General features: G+C 36.2%; 1 protein-coding gene across 11 annotated transcripts in view; it reads right to left on the reverse strand.

Annotated features, from left to right (window-relative positions):
* Window positions 1–19,886, reverse strand: part of NBEA (neurobeachin) — a 696,015-nt gene that overhangs the window by 87,959 nt on the left and 588,170 nt on the right. For all 11 annotated transcript variants that reach the window (XM_032403205.1, XM_032403204.1, XM_032403196.1 and 8 more), the window contains 2 exons: window positions 19,647–19,762; window positions 9,478–9,590 (listed from right to left, as the gene is read on the reverse strand). In XM_032403205.1, coding sequence (XP_032259096.1) covers window positions 9,478–9,590; window positions 19,647–19,762 — 229 coding nt within the window. The remainder of the gene's footprint in view (window positions 1–9,477; window positions 9,591–19,646; window positions 19,763–19,886) is intronic.

The following is a 19,886-nucleotide window of genomic DNA, read 5'->3' on the forward strand; positions in this document are numbered from 1 at the left end:
ATCCCCTGGGTGAGCATGTGATCCAGACTTGGCAATCAGCATATTCCATCCATATGGCCACTAAGATTAGTACAGAAATGGGCAGATGATTCAAGTTATTCCAATGAAACTCTGCTGAGACTATCTGGGAAAGAAGGTCTCTCTTCTTCTAGTGGGATTACAAAGGCATCACCGCTATAACATAGGGAAGCTGTCTGAAAATGAAACCAATGAGGAAAAATACCAGAAATGTAGCAACCTATGACACTTGTGAGCCCTCGGGTCCGGTTTTCTTGAACTAACCAATCCTGATTTCTCAGTTATGTGGGCCAATAAAAAATTTCTATTTTAAATGATAGCCAGTTTAAGTTGATCTTCTGTTCTTTACAGTCAAAAGTCAGAAGTACATGGCAAGTTTTAAAACTTTTCAAATAAAAACTATTTTTATTCATTAGGTTGTCAAAAATTACGTTTCACAATACTCAGTGGTGGCCAGGGTATAGCAAAACATGACATGTCATAATACTGTTGGTAGGAATATAAACTGGTATACGTTTCTCATGGGGCAACCTGGTAATATTTTTTAAATATGCACTTGCTTTTGATCCAATCATTCCACTTTGAGGAATTTATAATATGGAAAGAATCAGATACAAGGATATTTATATTTCTCACAACATTGCTTAAAATGGCAAAACAAAACAAAACAAAACAAAACTCCCCACAAAACTAGAAGTAGTCTAAATATCCAGTAAGGCACTAGTTAAACAAATGATATACTCATCCTGCTGCGTATTATGCATCTAATTGAAAAGGCTGATTTGAAAAAAATTCCAAGGTAAATTCATTCAATAGATATGGAGCGCCTACTATCTGTCAGTAATTACTGTAGACCCTACAATAAGATAAATGAGGTTGCTGTTCTCATGGTGCTTCATGTGTGTGTATGTGTGTGTACGTGTGTGTATGTGTGTGTATGTGTGTACGTGTGTGTACGTCTGCGTACGTGTGTGTATGTGTGCATATGTTTTTAGAGGCAGAGACAGATGGAACCTAAATAAACAATTAGGTAAATGAGAAAATACCAGAGATAAGTGCTTTACTGACAATTAAAACAGAATGGGATAGTAGCAACTGGGTGATAAGGACGGCATCTCTCAAGGAGAACCTCTCGGCCGAGATGTGAATGACCAGAAGAGTCAGTCATACGCAGTTCAGAAATTAGAGAACTCGAGACAGAGGAAGAGCTAGTACAAAGGCTCTAAGGAGGCCTGACTGACATGTTCAGGGAATAGAAAGAAAGAGTGTGACTGAAGCACAGTAGATAAGAGGAAGGGATTAAGAGATGACGTGAGAAAATAGGTAATGGCATATCATATGGCTTTGCAGATCAGGGAAATGAAACATATTTTATGGTAAGTGAAGGGGAGTCACTGAATGCTTTTAAGCAGGAGATAAACAAGATCTGAGTTAGGCTTTAAAAAGGTAACTCCAGTAGTTTTGTGGAGAATGGATTACAGGTAATATTAAATTATTATTATGAGTACTAGGGTTGCAAAAAGCCATTTGCCTCATAGCATTATCAGCATCATAGTATTATCAATGGTTTTCTAAAAATTCTTTAGTACATGAGTAATATATTTTTGCTACCTATTCAGAGAAAAAAATTTGAAGAATATTCATAATACTACAATAATAGTTGCCTCTGGGGAGTGAGAATAATGGAGATTTTTAATCTTCCCTAACTCCTTTTTACTGTTTGATTAAGAATTTGGTTTATCCTGGGACCCCTGGGCAGCTCAGTCGGTTAAGCATCTGCCTTCAGCTCAGGTCATGATCCCAGGATCCTGGGAATAAGTCCTGCATCGGGCTCCCTGCTCAGTGGGGAGCCTGCTTCTCCCTCTCCCTCTGCCTGCCCCTCCCCCTGGCTCATTCTCTCTCTCTCTCCCCATTGCAAAATAAATAAATAAATAAAATCTTAAAAAAAACAACAGAATTTGGTTTATCCTGTGTATAGAATGTTAGGGGCTTTTCTCAATTAAATGACCCAGAGAAAGCTTTCAAATATGAACATTTAAACTTTTATAAATTTTATTTTTTAAATTTTTTTAAAGAGAGAGAGCAAGAGAGAGAGTGTGCAGGTGGGGAGGGGCAGAGGGAGAATCTCAAGCAGGTTCCACACCCAGCACAGAGCCTGATGCGGGGCTCGATCTCACCCCTCTGAGATCATGAGCTGAGAGATCATAGAGGGGGAGGGAGAAGCAGGCTCCCCACTGAGCAGGGAGTCTGATGTGGGGCTCGATCCCAGGATCCTGGGATCATGACCTGAGCTGAACTCAAGACGCTTAACCGACTGAGCCACCCAGGCGCCCAAAGCTTTCTAAATATTAAGTAGTACAATGACGAGACTATACATTAGTTTCAAGATCATCGCTATTGGATCTTCTGTTTTGGCTGGAAAGAAAGGTTAAAGGAAACCGACTCTGGCTTAGGTTTGCCTTGATAATGCTGTACTTCAGATGTGACATGAAAACGCATAAGCAGGCTCCTTCCTTCTCTATAGGTAGTATTCTAAGAACACACACCACAGAAGGGCTCCTAGTGTTTCCAGTTCCTTCTCTAACAGCTCAAAGTTTTCCTTTCTTTTTAAAATTTTTCCTTTTTCCTTTTTTTTACAAGCAATCTTTCACCCAGCACGGGGCTCAAACTCACGACCCTGAGATCAAGAGCTGCATGCAGTACCATTGGAGCTAGCCAGGCACCCCTGACAGCTTGAAGTTTTCAAAGCAGGACAGGCTCTAGTATTTTCTCTCTCTCTGAAAGGGTAGGGCAATTGGCTAAACGAGAAGGAACTAGAAAAGAGACTATAAGGGGGGACATTCAGCATAAGCAGGCAGAGCATGGGACCTGTTTGGGACTTCTGTGTAAATCCTCAAAGCTCCCCGTCACCCTATTACGTATTTCCAACAAACAGTGGAGGTAAAAACAAACAAAAAACACCTCACTCTTGCTGGTTACCACAGTGCCTATGAACCAGCTCTCTTCTTTGTCTACACTTACTTGGTTCTTCCTTTCAATTAGAAGGAAAAGAGCATAATACGCCACTGGGTAAACTAAAAATGTCTGTAAACCCTGAAGAGTGTGGACCAGTTCTTATTGTCTTTTTATCTCCTGTACCTGGCACAACGTAGGTTTGGAATAAAAGTTTGTGTAAGGAAAGAACAAGTAAATGAATAAAATTATCAACTTCAATAAACCCGATTTTGAAATTGGTACCTTTTTGCATTTCCCCCCTTGCAAGTTGTACCCTCGGCTTGGGTTATTCCATGAGTTTAAGACAGTATCCAAATATTGCTAATCAATACTCTGTCTTCAACAATGCAATATAAGCAAGCCTAACAAAAACAGTTTTCAAGCTGGGTTGTATGTTAAGGTGACATTCAATATATATTTAGAATATTTCAAATTTGGCAGTAAGTTTTTTGGCAGATGACATAGAATAAATTTACACATTCAATTTTTGTCTTCTACCAAGTTTTACATCATCATAGTCAGCTACTAATACACTTAATAGTTTTGCCCATTCTTCACGTGTTGTTGTTAAAACCTAAGCATTAGGGAGATTATATATTAACGTAAATAGAATGAGTTTCATTTTAGATATCGTTAACTGAAGATGAGAAAGAAAGATACAATAACTGTGGAAACTTGCCCCACATTGCTGAATTGAGCATTCCCCACCTTCACAACGTACACCCTTTCCTATGTGGTATATAGACATTTGGCAGTGCTATCAAGGGTGGATATGGCTGAAGAGTATTCACACTTCAGTGCATCCATTTGCATTCTCACATTTCAAAGCCTCAAGGCATTATCACTTCCTTTTTTTAAGTGGCATAATAATTTGGGAAAATGGTTATGCTTATCATCATCTGTCAGTCAAACAACTCCTGTGTTAACAAAATATATTTTTTCCACTCAGTGAATGGGTGTGTGTGTGTGATGTCTTACGCTCATGTCAATATTAGCAGGACTTGGCTTTGTGATGAAACTATTTCATTTATCAGAGGGCATGACTGGGAAATAGGAAAATTCCATTTATACTTTAATGAGCAGAAGCTGCGCTTCATGTCAAAGTCATGTAACCACTATAATTTAAGAGCAAAGTTCCTATGAGTATATGTAAATAACTGAAGCACCAGTGTGTATCATGTTTTAAGATAGATTTCACCATGAGGTCACATCTCCATAAGGAAAATCTGGATACATGGAGGGAAAAATTGTCTACACCGGCTGTTGGTTGAGTATTGAAGAGATAAGTCAATGACAGATTGTTTCATTTGCTGTCCATCATGCCAAACGATAAACATAACCTCTAACCTGTACATGTAATAAATAAAGCTTGTAACTATGAGGTCTAATCAAATGAGGGGTCCAATAAATTTTACTGATAAAGAACTTTCATTGTTCCTGTGCTCTTCATTCACTGAACTGGGTTAAAGAAAGAATATGAATATTCTAAATAAAATAAAATAGTTCAGTCTAAATAAATGTGCCTCTCAAGTTTCAATAAATATTTACTTCAGTATCTCGATGTTTACGGTTCTGAGAAGTTGACAATTTAAAGAGATGCAAAAGCAATTACTTATTGCATGAAAATCTGACTTTATTATTTTATTAAAAGGTATTGCTTTTTATTTTATTAGAACAAAATTAAATCAAGCAATCTTTCCCTATATTTTTTTCAGTCGTACCAAAGACCGTGAACCCTCAGCTGACAGTTATGGGAATTTGCTTTGTAGCTCCCAGTCACTGAATGCCACTAGTGCGCCAGGCCTGCCACGAGGGGCCTTTGCTACCTTAGTGCATTTAATTCTTTCAGCAACTGTCTTATGTAAATATTACTGTGCTCATATTAAAGAAAAGGAGAGAGAAGTTCAGAGAGCTTAGGAGTTTGTTGGAGAGGGGCTCTCTAAGAAAATAAACCCAGGACTACGAACATAAAAGGAGGGGCAAGGAATACGAAGCCCCTGAAACCTGAGGGGCTTTGAAGTTTAAGCTTCATGAGCTTTATGGCAAATTTATCTCTGATTCCACCTAATATTCATATATTAAACTTGTATGGATGTAATCAAAAGCTACTGCCTATTGGCTATTTTTCCCTCATAACCAGTGACTATTCCTTGAGGGTGAGGACTACATTTTAAAGTCTTCTTAGCACCTTGCAAAGCTCCTTTTATGAAGTAGCTATGTGCATATAAACCTGTAATTTATTTGGTATTCTCTAGATTATAGAAATTAGAAAGAAGAAACTCTCAGATACACTGTATATTTTTCACTTTATAACAGAGAGCTGTTTGCTGACCACAACTCAGCCCCCTTTCTTTAGGGACAGAAATCCAAATTTCCTTTGGTCAACTTTCAGCCCATCCTTTGGCAGGTGTCTTGTGTGATCCGGACTACCTTTGGCTCCAACCATGGGAAATGACTGGCTCATCGCAAGTGAACACACTCTACCCCTGTTAAGCAGCACCAATGACACACAAGGAGACATTTTTGGGATTTCTAGGAAAGAAAATTTTTTCTGTCTTCCATGAGCGTGACTTTGGTGAGATTCTCTCCCTTCCTTTGGGTTGTATGATGTGAGGTGTGGTACCGAGGCACTCATTTTACTACTATACTGTGCAGAAGTTCTAACTGATGACATAGAATTTCATGAAGCCAGTGTAATGTGGGCGTATAAAGATGAAAAATTTTTTCTTTTATGACTGTATATTTTATTTATTGTATATTTCACAGCTTCTTAATTTTTAATACTTTTTTATGCTTTTTTATTCTTTAGAACATAAAAATTGTTTGGGGCTTCAAATATTGCTAACTGTAACAAATTCTAGAATTATTCACCACTAGAAATTATTCCATGGGTCCCAATCTTTGTTTAGGAACAACTTCTTTTGCTCTTAGAGAGTTTTTAGAAGGTTCCTGATTAATAATACTATTTAGATACTCAAATTCTTGCTTGAGCTTTTGAAGATTAACAAACTCTCTATTAAAAATTTCATTTGTAGTATGGATTATACCTACAAGAATTTCATGTGCTTCTTAGTGGTCATCTCATTACCATAATATTTCATTATTAGTAGTTTGTCCTTCCAATTATATTATTATACTTCAAATGTCATTTTCCTAGTAGGTGTATAGTATGATATATTTTCATACATTAAAATCTTGTTTATTAAGGATTTTTATACAGGATAGTTTTGAGTTTCTAGCCCATTTGTAAGAAGTTCCTATTAAGAAATTCAATGAAGCATGGGAACAATGCAAGAGTAATTTATTAACACATCAGGAGGCTTTAATTTGCTAACATTTTCCTATCATGTTAGTCTGACAGAATATAAAGAACAAATTACTAAAGCATGGAACACAGCAGAACTGAAAAAAAAAAGCTATCTATCTTTTAAGAGCTCATGGGTTCAAATGTTCACAACATGAAGGACTCCATGCTTGTGAAAGTATAGTTAGTATTCACGTTGCCTTGTCTGTTTACCTCTTCTACTTATTTAACATTATATAAAATCAGGAGAGCACATGTGAATTACAAAGGGAAATGTTCTGCCAAAAGGAACACAGATTAAATGAATCAGCATTAAAAACCTGAAGAATGTTTACATATTCCAGTTACTTTAGAAACAGTGATTTCCTCACATTTAGTTTATGTCATCTTTTCTATATGGATATACTAAAAATCTATAATTACTAGCAAATATTCTACCATATGCCTTCTCTTATCCGTATTAATCATAATGAAGGCTATATTTTCTTTGGTTGGGACAGTGTTGCAAGAACATTGGAGTCCCATGTCTTCGAGTAGTTAAGTACAAATTCTCCAATTCGGTACAGTCCCCACTATACTGACTTCAGATACGCTGGCCTCAGATTTCTGCGAACTACCTGAGTTTTCATCTCAGCTTGGGACTGGTCTCTTCCCAAGAAGGGCTGTGACTAGGTCTGTTTTATTAACTCCTGTACACCCTTCCACCTAGTACAAGCTTGACGTATATGAAGTGTGTGATGAACATTTGTTGACTGAAAGAATGAATAAATAAACAGAGGAAGTAAAGGAAACTTAACTGAGAAGCTTCCTATCCCCACAATATTCCAGTTGATTTCAAAGAAAAAGGCCTTCTTTCCCTGTTTTTAGAGTAATCTAAAAAAAAAAAAAAAATCTAACGTAGCCATAGTGGCAGTCAGCTTTTGAGGTTTTAATACCGTGTGTGTATCATGCTACTTGAGAATCTACAATAAATTGTATCATATGTATATTTTATAGTGATTAGTACGTAACAGTCATTTGAATAATGCTAAATAAAACGTATACGGATGAGATTGTGTTAAAGGACTAGTTCGGCAGTTTTTATCCTCACACTTAATGAGTTAGTTTGGTTTTGTTTTATACCCAAAGATCACACTGCAACTTTGGCAAGTCGTGTCAAAAGTGCATACCTTCAAACATTAAAATCCTAATATGAATAAACAGTATGTATTTGTCATCAATATTTGAAAGACAATTCAAAATACATAACTTCTATCAATGATTTACATCATTTTTAAACATACAGTGCTAGCTAATATTGATATGCTAAGCACTATCCCAAGTTCTTTACACGTTTTTTTTTTAGTTCTTTACACTTATTAACTCATCAAATCCTCACAAACCCATTATTATTGTCCCTATTTTACAGGTGAAGAAATTGAGGCAAAGAGAAAATTAACCTTGTCTAAGACCCTGAAGCCAGGAAGTGGCACAATTAGGATTTGAACCCAGGCCGTCTAGCTCCGGAGTTCTCGTTCCTAACCACTACTCACCGCCTCTCATGTAGTTCTCTCTATATAATATTGGACCTTATTATTTAACTTTGCAGAGATTGGTTTTATGATTCAAATACTTTATAACTAGATTTGCTCCTGGAGGGCAGGCCCCATGAATTACAACCCTTCCATCTACCTGGCCCAAATAATTACTTGTCCATGGTAAATGATGCAAGATTTTTGTTTGGTTCATTTGAATCGGAAAAATTACTGCATTTGAAAACCATATTGGAATTCAGTTGCTAGTACTTTGTTTTCTCCCAGATGTGGGACTCTCAGGTGTGGGCTAACCTCTTAGGTCCCTTTCGTACCTATAATATCATAACTAAAATTAGCAATGAGCTGGCAACGGAGATTTGATAAGGAAGTCACATAAAATAACAGAACTAGAGAGTGAATGACAGATAAGAATATGCAAATATTAGTACACAGGCTTCAAAACGGGCTGAGAAATATTCCATGTGTAATAATCATAGCTAATAATCACGAAGTGCTTCAGTGTGCTAAGAACCATGTCACATTCTTTTAAATGCACATGTCATTTGATCTCTGCAACTGTGTGGCTTAGGATAGTAGTGCTGTTCTCCTATTACAAATGTGGAAACCCGGGCTAAGGGAAAGTGAGTTCAGGTCACACAGCTAGTAAGCGGTGGAATACAAAACTTCAACTTAGGTAGGTCTAGTTTTCAAAGGTAAGAAAGCAGGCAAGAGAAGGTGTGCTGATTAAAAACCATGTGTGGGATCACTTTTAAATTGGCTGCAATGCTTATGCTACCTTGGTTCATGAGCTCCTCAGCCCTCCCCCCACCCAAACCAAACATATACACATATATATGCCTTGTAACCAGCTGTGGAATGCTAAAGCAGGCCACCAAGTATGATAGAAAAGAGAACGAAATTCAGAGTGAATGGCAGCTGAGGCTTAAAATGGCTAAAGTATACATATTAAACTTAACGGTCTGGCTCTGACATTGGCTTAGGCTATAGAGAAGCTTTTTGGGGGCTTAGCTCCTAGTCTTTCACTGCACTTCCAATAATTGAGTATCCCACTTAAGTTTCCTCTGGACAAATGAGGTGAACTAAACACAAATTTGCTTTTTATTCTTATCCCCCATTATGTTTTTTTTTCTCGCCAGTTTTTGGGCCAAATCTCTCTTATATCTTAACAGATCTGTGATGAATTATTGTGTCCTACTTTCTTTTCACTAGGATGTTCCCCTACATAGTGTGTGTGTGTATGTGCATTATGGTCAAGATTACATGTCTTATCACCTAAGAAATATATCACAGAAATAATTTGCAACCATACTTTGTTCTAATTTCAGGTTTTTTACCTTGACCTTTAAAACCAAAGATATATGAGCAACCTCCCCTTACATTTGCTCTTTCTCAAATATGTACTGCATTTTGCCTATGCTAGTACTAATTTATCTTCTTGTAGCTTAAAACCTATGCTAAGAATTGATGAGATTTAGATGTTGACCACAAAAGGAGAAGATCCAGGTTTACTTTCTTACAAACATTAACTGGATATATATATTGGATATATTGGAGATGTATCTGGTAGAAATGCTTTTAGAATCAAGTTTTATGAAGAAAACTGACTTCTATATATTTGAAAGTTACCTTTGATAGATCTCTGAAGTTTCCTGGAAGAGTCAAATCCAATTCTTCTGATTCATAGTTTGTTAATACCCATGGAAACACGGGATATTGGTTCAGGTCATTATATGTCCGTCCTAGTAAAGAAAAAGAGAAATGAAAATCTGTATATGCACTAATTGCTTATGAAATTGTTCTTGTTCTTACATAAGGAAACTATTGGATTTCAGAAAAGAGTAACTCGTTTACTGAACTATGTCTTTGTTTAATCAAAAGCACTCTAATAACAATGCATTTCAAGTGAATTCACTCAATAATAATTAAGAAGTGAGTAACTAGAATTACTTTCTAGAATATAAGCTTGTGGTAGAAACTGAGAGCCATTTATCATAATTCATTTCTCTTCCTGGGCTAGACCACATTTCTCAACCTTCCTTATAAGCAGCTGTGGGCATGGTACTCAGTTCTAATCGACAGAACCTGAGCAGAAGTGATACGTCCCACATCCAGTCCTGACCTAACCTGCCACATGGGTGCCTCCATTCTCCATCGCTTTTCTGCTGGTTCTGATGAAGATATTACTGGTACCTGAAAAGCAGAGCTTCATTGGTGAAGACCCCCGAAAGTGATCATTGATGAGGGATGAGGGATTGATGAGGGATCCTGCCAACCCCCAAAAGTGGTCATGGATGAGGGATCCTGCCGATCTGTACACTTGCAGGTTATGTGATTATCACTACTACAGTGATTATATATCTAGAAATTATATTGCCAGCGTACAGAATACTATATTGAGCTTATATCACGAATTACCAAAACAAGAATAACTTGAGAATGTACAAGTGAACAGGAGTCCTCTGAAGCCAGCAGGAAAAAGTTCAGAGGCAGATGTCTTCCACATCTTTTTCACTCCTTTGGGTTCATGCATTTTGTTTTTGTGTTATGTTGTTTCTCTTTGGTGGAGAGCTGCTGCACCTTAGGATAGGTTTGCTGTTTATTTTCTGATAGAATGACTTAAGAGGCTCAGGTGGGCTATCAAAGCACAGTGGGAAGGTAAAAAGTTTAGGGAACGTACAGCACTGGCTCACCCTCATAAACTGGTACTGAAATAACACATGAGAAGATGAAATCCTGTTGGACAAATCTTGTTGGGCAAGATTTTTTTTTTTTTTTTTTTGCAAAAATATGTTATAATCTGATCATGGGTAACTTTCTAAATTTCCATTTGAATTCACACAAAAGAGTGATTTCCCCAGTATTTAGTGATACGGATTTCATCTAGAATGCTTTAGTGCACACATCCCACAGAGCGTAACCGTGATACAGATATGCACACATTATTTCGTTTGGCATTGAAGAATTGTCATTAAATGATACCTACTTTTTGTAGCAATTGGTATATGTGGTTGTGAAACAGAAAAAAACCCAACCCTGACCCAAGGGAGAACTAAATCTGCTATTACAAGCATCAGATCAAATTAATTCATTCAGTTCATAAACATCTGACCAGGTGAATATTATATCTGTTAATGATACGAATCTCTGCATTTTACAACAAAATGATATATTATTTTAAATGTGTAAATTGATGGAGGTAAGGGATAGAAAGCAGGATGTTGCTTCCACTTTGCACTCCCTGCAATGAGGTGAGAGGCAGGTTAGGTTCCCCTTTGTTCTCCCACGCCAGCACTCAGAGGACGCGGGTTGCCGCTAATACACATCGTTGTTTACTTGTCTGCTTCTCCATCACTCTGTAAACACGTGAATGTAAAATCTAGGGTTTTGCTTCGTTTTTAATCTCAAACATACCGTCTGCCAATAAATGTTGAAGGAATGAACAGAGAGGTGATAAAAATGGGATAAGATGAACCAAATTTTAGGTAAACAAATAGCCAAGTGAAAAAGGAAAATTGCAGGATAGTCTCTGGCGGATGAGGACTACATAAGGGCAGAGCAGTACAGAGGAGAGAGAATGACACTGCGAACATGCATGTTAAGCTAGAAGGAAATGTCTGCGGCTAGATGGCTCAGCCAATGAATGCACCTGTTTTATGTTTTTAAGTCGACTGTGAAGAATCAGACTGATAAGAATAAACACAAATTCGGAGCCTTTATTAACGTCTCGTGCACGAGAATGTTCTGCTAAAGTAGGGTCACTGTAGAGTACGAAGTGTAAAATTCTAAAATTTGAAATGTATTACTGATAGCTCACGTATATGTCAGTCTAAGACACTTGATGACTCTCAGTTTTTTTCCTATATAGGTATATATATGGAAAGTGCAGATTGGCTAGGCAGAGCTATTTCTGGGATTCAAACTGGGCCCAAAGCATTTTTAGGGTCCTGTCATTTTCTGGGTTACCATTCTACTTAAAAAATCTGTAGGTTTCAATGAAAAATAGGGCTTCAAGTAAATAAGTGTATTTTTATAGAATAATGTTGCTGTTATTTCTGTAACACATATTACTTATATAAATAAAATTAGATACCATAATTGTTTTTAAATTTTCTGATAAGGTTTTATTCCATACATACTAAGGAAAAAAACTGTCAAAATAAAATAAATACAAAGCCCGTTTATATTGACTTAGTACTTAAATGTATCATGTAAATACAAACATCATAAAAATAGAGACCATATTTGAAGACACCAGCTTTTTAATAGAAATGACTTTCTAATATAGGTATTTCTGGAAAACATGCAGAGAAAGAAACCTTCATCTTTAAAACATACACACAAAATTGATTGATGACCACAGTTATAGCTTATGACAATTGCTCTGTCCTACATTTTTTGTATTCCACTTTTAATAATCTATGGAAGGTTCCTTCAAAATAAATTCTAACAAAAATTTAGCAATTTTTAAATTACCTAAAGCTGATAGCACCATTTAAATTCTAATACAAGAAATTTTATAAATCAGTGTGCTTACATATAGTCAAAGCTCTTTAAATAAAAAATTTTCACATAAAAGCTTTACTGTATGGATAGTCAATATAAATTTTTTTAATTTAAATTAAAAATGCTCAATGTATTTAAAAATCACATGGATGAAAAGAATAAATGGGACTTTGGGATTTTTCATTCATGAATTAGCATTATTACTTAATTATTTTACTGAACAGCTTTGTGAAACGAACAAAAAAAGTGACTGTTTACTACATTAGCAAACAAAGTGAAGTATTTCCAAAGTAATACCTGTTACTTGGAGGTACCTATTTATCAACTGTTCTGTTTTTTGCTTTTTATGTTTTGTGTGGTTTTTTTTAGGATAATTGAAGTTTAGTAAATAACCTTGTGCTGTAATTGATAGGGTTCTTTCCTTTTCCAGCAGTGGTAAGTGATGATTTTTTTTTTTTTTTACTAACTATGCTTATAAGGTTTTATCTTAGAAGATGAATATTAAATATTGCAAGCCTATGACACTAATCTACTCAAACAATAAAAGTGAAGCACAGTAAATGAGATCTCAGAAACACTGGATATGTTTCTTCATTTAAAAAAAAACTTTTTAATTAAACCATCCAATTTAATGTTTTTATATGGCACTTTAGTTTTGAAGGTAAAGTGATCTAGAGACAGCTGACAAAGAAATTATAACTGCAATTCCTTGGTGAAAATGTTAATGACAGCAAAATATTGTTTAATTAGATGATTGCAGCATCTGGATTAACACTCTTTAAGAGTGATGTTCCTGTGCTTGTCTGCTTCTTCACACTTTACAGACATTTTGTCATCTCTAGGTCATTAGGAAAGAATTTTTAATGATTTTTTAGAAGCAAGCAGTTCAAGTTACATCTAATTAGATGACAATAATAAGCCCAACACATGCAGTAGCTAAATATATACATAATTAACCAGGGAGGGCTTGTACATCACAGAGTAAAAAAGTGGAAAATGCTAAACAGGAGAAAAAGGTTGGGGTTGGGGAAGTTGTGCTGAATTCATTAGCTGATCATATGAAACACAACTCAAATACCTTAAAAAAAATTCTTAGACCTAACAGAATCATTTATACAAAGCTATGTTAGCAATCACTCTATTTCCTTAAATGCAAGAATGCCAGATTTTAACGTCTTGTTCATGGTAGTATCTAATAAGGTATAAAATGAGGCATAGGTTGTATCTTTCAGAACACAATGAACAGAAATCGGGTCAATGCCAGGAATTAGAGGTTGAAGCCATATTTTTATTTGAACTCTAAGCATCATTAAAATTCTTCTACATGTAAAAAAAAAAAAAGAAAGAAAAGAAAAAAATTCTTCTACATAAATCTTCCAAAACTTAAGTTCTTTGAAAATAAAAAAAGCATGGGTTTCAAAAATAGTTACATAAATTATACCAGAGTCCTGAGCTAGACTTTCATGTAGTTTTAAAAATCATGTCTTCCAAGAATATTTAATGAAATAAAAAAAGAAGAATCTGAACTTGTATGTGTAGCAGGTTCCCAATGAGACAGCACACATGGAAAAAGAAAAAGGAGGAAAACCACTAACATTGTTAAATGGGATGTATACAATGCTAGGCTTATGAGTGAGTTAATTTTTTAATTACTCTTTCCCATATTTCCAATTTTCTATATTGAGTATTTATTAAATTTGTAAGTAGAACAAACTGAAGGCCATGAAAACACGTGTGGGCTTTTAGGTGCCTTTTAGAAACAGTATGTTTTCTGAATTTTTGATAAACTTCTTTTACTACGTAAAGTATTTTTAACAAAACTCACCTATATATAATAAAATGTGTGTTTATTTATATGCAATTATGTATATTGTATATAAATAAACATGAGGGTCTAAAAAAATCTAACAATGCATTAATACTAAGACACTGCTGCTATATGCTTTATACAGAGTTTCTTTTTTAAAAGCATCTAGAAAGGAGAACAGCAAAATTTGCCGAGTATGACAGACCTCAAAAAAATGGAGAACAAGAAATGGGGCATAAATGTACTTTGTATTTCATGTTAAAATAATATTCTGGAGAAAAAAGGTAAGTCTGAGAGTGTAATACAGGAACCAAATTTTTTTTTACAGAAAATGTAGATTTACTAAGTCACATTAGTCTGTAGTTTTAAAAATGTGAAGCCAAGAAAGATTGTTTCATCTTTCTAGATTCCCATTCTGTAACCCTTCTCTTTAATCCAGGAAATTTAAAGAATCTCTCATCTAGCAATTCCAGTAAATTCACATAACAGATCTCACAATCAAGCAAAACACTTGCAAAGCTTAAGTATTCAATCAGTTCAATTTGAGGGGTATTTACTTGGCAAAACCTTTTTTATTTTTATTTTTTTTTCTGTAGCGATCTCGTAATCTCATTAGAAAGATGAAATACAGACATAAAATGCTAAGGCCACATTACCATTAAGTGCCAAAACGTGTGATCCAGACAGTGCCATAGAAGGGGTGAGTGCTACAGAAGATTAATACGATTATCTTTAGGTATGTCTTTTAAAGAATATACATGTAGTGCAGTGGTTCTCAAAGTGCGGACCCTAGACCAGTGGCCTCAGCATCGCCTGGGGATTTGTTAGAAATGCAAATTCTTGAGCCCCATCTTCAACCTACTGAGTCAGAACCTGTGGGGATGGGGCCCAACGACCCGTGTGGGAGCAAGCCTTCCAGGTGATTCTGGGAACCACGAGTATCCTGGATGCTGGGTTGGTGGCCATGTTGCGGTATTGTGGTGGGTGGTACTCAGCTAAGTTCCTCCCCAGGAGTTGCCATCATCAGAAGAAAGCCCCCTCGCCCAAGGTCTGTCTCCTTCCCAGGAGCCTGCATCCAGTGACAGCAGTGTGGAGAAGGTAATGAGGCCTGGCCCCCTTGCTTCAAGGCAAGACGACTCTGAAGGGTTATCCTAGCTTCTGGCTCCCTGTGGGACCTGCTGAGGCCTTTGCTGCACTGCCTTGGGTTCAATTTCTCTTTAGTGAAGCTTCTCTATAAACCATCAGCTAAACCTTCAAGGCTGGTGCTCAATACAAGATGGCACTCCTAGTTAAAACTTCAGAATGATGGCCAGGGAAGAACTAGCAGGAATATATCCAGGGAGGGTACCTCAGGATATTTACATTTGTAACTATTTTTAACTGTCCTTCTATTTCTGTATAAAGGTTCATGTTGCCTGGATCATCATTAATGTAGATAAAATCCTTGAAGAGCTAACTCAAAGCCCACCTTTTCTACAAGACTTCCCTTTGGTAGACTGGCTTATCCTCATCTCCCACTTCTGTAAACTTTTAGGACTGTTAATGGAATGTAACTGCATGCCCTCTTGTATGTTCTAAATGTCTTTATATGCAAATATTGTTCTGATAATTAGGTCTTAAATGGCTAGGGCAATGGTGCTCAAACTGCATATGCATAAAACCACTTAGAAGGCTTGCCGAAGCACAGATTGCTGGGCCCCACTCCCGGGGTTCCTGATTCAGAAGGTTTGAAGAGGAGTCTGAGGATATACATCTCCAACGAGTCCCCAAGTGATACCGACACTGCCGGTCAGGGGGCCACACTTTTCAACCACTGAACACACAGTGTTCACATCACAGGGATTTCTACTTTTTGTATAATGACATGGTATACGGAGTCATGCACTTCTCTCTCTCCCTCTCTCTCTTTCCCCCTCTCCCATTCTCTTTTAGCCAAACCTGCTGCCACTACTCTAATCTAGCTCTTCACCCCACGTCTTCTTTTCTCTTGGAATGCCCTCTGTTTACTTTCTAGTGAATTCTTTCTCATATTACAATTTCCAACTTAAGTGTTACCTATGAGAAGCTTTTCCAGATCTCTTAGTTGTAAGTAATGCTGTCTAGACCTGTGACTTTGTATATTCTCCCATTCTAATAATGATCGCTTTCTCCTGGAATTGCTGGAGTGCATGGCCGTTTTGCTGACTACACCATGATCTCTTCAAAGGCAGAAGCCATACTTTAGTCTTCTCTGCAGTGTCAGCACCGGCATGTGTGCTCAGAACTATTTACTAAAGAACTGAAAAAATTGACTTCATATCTGAAGACCTGTCGAACTCTCCTATCAACAGTTCTCCCCAACTTTAGGCTATCTCATTTCTGATTCAGGCCATCCATAGTTACCAGTTTAATTTTCCTAAAACTCCACATTGCATCCCCTTCTACTCCAAAATCATACTGACTCCTAAGAGTCTAAGATCAGGCTCTTTGTAATCTGGCTTTTACTGATGGCTCCAATATTATCTCCTCTTATTCTCTGTTCCAGCCAAGATATGGTACTCATGTCCACTGAACACATCACATATCCGACTGGCAGAAATTTGTAAAGCTCTGCTCTTTTTTTCCTCCCCAAAGACATATTTAAAATTCCTCCACTCTGCTTAGCTCTCACAGCATTCATTATTTACAACTCTTATTCAGCACTTAATATCAGCTCTTAAAATGCTCTCATTTATGTATATTTCATTTACCCATCCAGTTGTAAGTGCTCTGCTTTCCTAGTCCCAATTTTATACTACTTTTTTATCCCACTGTCTACAACAGACAGGCTTTAATGTTTAGTTACAATCACTGTAAAGGAGAAGCCTAATAAATTCTTTTAAAAAGAGCCAGTGGCCTCTACACTCTTTATGTCATCAAGTAAAACAGACCCCAATGATTCAAAAGAGAGTAGAATGGCACTTAAATATCCCTTATGACCTGCATGCTCTGGCTCAGAAACCCAAAGACTGTCTCAAACAGAAACACACACACACACACACACACGTGTCTGTATCGCTCAGGTGTAGATTTCAGAAGGGATCACAATGTTATCTCTATCCAGACTGCAATCTTTCCGAGCTTGACAGAGAAAGAAACTCCCAGAAAGCAACAGGCGTGTAGTGGGCAATGGTTATAGGTGGTACTGTCCCATACTGTGGGAAGTACATCTGACATCAGTAAAATATAGTGGGAAAGGATGGAGACTAGAAGAGTCCTTTAAAAAATGACCTAGACCACATTCCAACCAGAAAGACAGCAAGGATCCCATCTTAGAATAGCAGGACAGCTTAATATGAATGCCAGCTCGCCCGGAAACTGAGTTGTGAGTGAGGGCTAGCCCCTCGTCTTCCAGTTTTACATACAACAGCTCCAAGTAGCTAGCACAGCCAAGGAAAAAAATCATACGCCCATCTATGACATATGGTAGACAATGAGCATTGATAGATTTCTCAAGGATAACTCAAAAACTTAACACACTGAATATGGAAAAATACTGCAGAAAACTGGAAAGAGAACAAACATTATTCTAAAAATCAGGTAAAGATCCATGTAGCTGAAAGTAATATACTGCACTAACAAGAAGAAAATTTAAATAGGGTGTGAAATCCTTCATAATATGCAAAATGTATGGACTCCAAAAAATAAGAGTTTAATAAGAATATGGATTCTAAGTAGTAAATCATATTGACAGAGATAGGCAATGAATGAGGAGTAAATTGAGTTAAAGTTGAGAGTTCAATGTTGATTCATTTTTGAGTTCAAAAATAAGAGAAATATATTTTAGAAGGTTTTTAAAAATTTAAACATATCTCTAGGAGCATTAGTAACAAGATGCCTACATTCTAAATCACTAACAAAGTGGGCAAAAATGTGTAAGGCTAAAGAAAAACAAAAGAATACAAAAAACAAGAAAACATTTTAAAAACAATAGTATAAAATGAGATGATAGAAGACCAAACATATCATTTATTACACAAGAGATGTGAACATATTAAATATGGTTACTGAAAGATTAAGGTCCAAGATAGGGTTAAAACTTGAAATTCCGCCTATGCTCTAGGACAAAGTTGGCACATCTGAGATTCTATCTTTCTTCTCTTTGGCACTGAAGCTTCTTTCTGCTACATTGTGCTGTTAGTTGAATACGCTAATGAAGTTTTTACATTTACATTAAGTCCACTCTATCTATACATGTAAATAGTATGTGCTAATTAAACAGTATAACCCATTTCCTATGTCTTTGAAGGAGTAAATAGGTTTCTTTAAGATATAAACATCATGTACTCTGATGTACACTGATGTAGGAGTGTGTATATCTTGAAGTGTGTATTTCTTCATATACGTGAAGATATATGTATATAATGGAGACGTGTATAAAATATATACTAAAATTTAATTTATGTAATAATCCTTTGGGTGTACCTCTAGTATCCTATTAGCAAAGGCATTAACATTACAATATGCTTTAAATGATTAAAGTGCAAAACCATTTCCAACAACTCTTTTATCCCTTTTTGTTCACAAATTGTGTTCTCTTGCCTACTGAATACATATCTGTATTATCCATATTTAGTATGTATAATCCCTAAAGCATCCATATTGACCCATATATGATCAATTTAAAGAGTGCTATTACGCAGTTATCCTTTAAAGCAATGATTCAGAGAACATGACTCTAAATTCATGGTTCTGGGCCTTTATTCATAATAGAACAATAACCAAAAGGAAGCATGTGTATTTATGTAGTTACTTCAATTTATCTGATTCCAAAAAGTTTTTGTAGAGCCTGATTTATAGAAGTAAACTTTTTGTAATTCAACTTGAATCAGGGCTTCTGGAGCTTAATTTAGGAAAAAAGAAAGAGGTACTTAAATCTCATAAACATGCTTAACCACTGACAGCCCCAGATTTAGCACAAAAACAAAGCCACTGCCTTCTTCTAATTTACAAGCGTGGTACTGCTGAGGCTGATGGCAGTTACTCATCATTTAGAAATCCAATCTGATTTTATATTTTTATTTGAAGATTTTAAGAAAAAAAAAAAAGATCCTGTAACCCAATCATGCCATAATCCAGGTGACATCTGTACTAGGCAGAATCCTGTTGTTATTCTCCTGTCTAGCTGCTATTGCTGAGAATGACAAAGTAGGGAAATTACATTTTCCCATTATTATTTCCAGACATTTTCTGGCAATGGTTTGTTGACTCTAATAAACCTTCAGACAAAGCTGTCAGCAAAGGAAATGGCAAAAGGAGAGCAAGGAAAAGCCTCTTCAACAACAAATGCATCTAAAACCTCAGTACCAGCCTGTAGAGTTTCTGATAACATTTAATGTGAGTGCTTCAATATTTATTCTAACGTTGTATTTGAATTCCAAGGAAAAAATGTATGCCATCAAGTCATATTACCAACGATTCTGATGAATACAAACATATTATGAAATTAAAGAATGAGATCTCTTACCTGCTATAGTGTTAAGGAACATCAAATATTCGAAGTTTGAAATTTCCCTTCTTTGCCAACGCTGAGTCATGTTGGAAGATTTATAAAGCTGCCGAGGAGTGGCCAGTGATATCCTCCTAGCAATTAAGCAAACGGTAACAAATGTAGTCTCTTTTAACTCCTGACTTTTATTTTTATTTTTTTTTAAAGATTTTATTTATTTATTTGACAGAGAGAGACACAGCGAGAGAGGGAACACAA

The sequence above is a fragment of the Phoca vitulina genome, unplaced genomic scaffold (assembly GCF_004348235.1).
Source record: "Phoca vitulina isolate PV1807 unplaced genomic scaffold, GSC_HSeal_1.0 scaffold5, whole genome shotgun sequence".
NCBI classification, from domain to species: domain Eukaryota; kingdom Metazoa; phylum Chordata; class Mammalia; order Carnivora; family Phocidae; genus Phoca; species Phoca vitulina.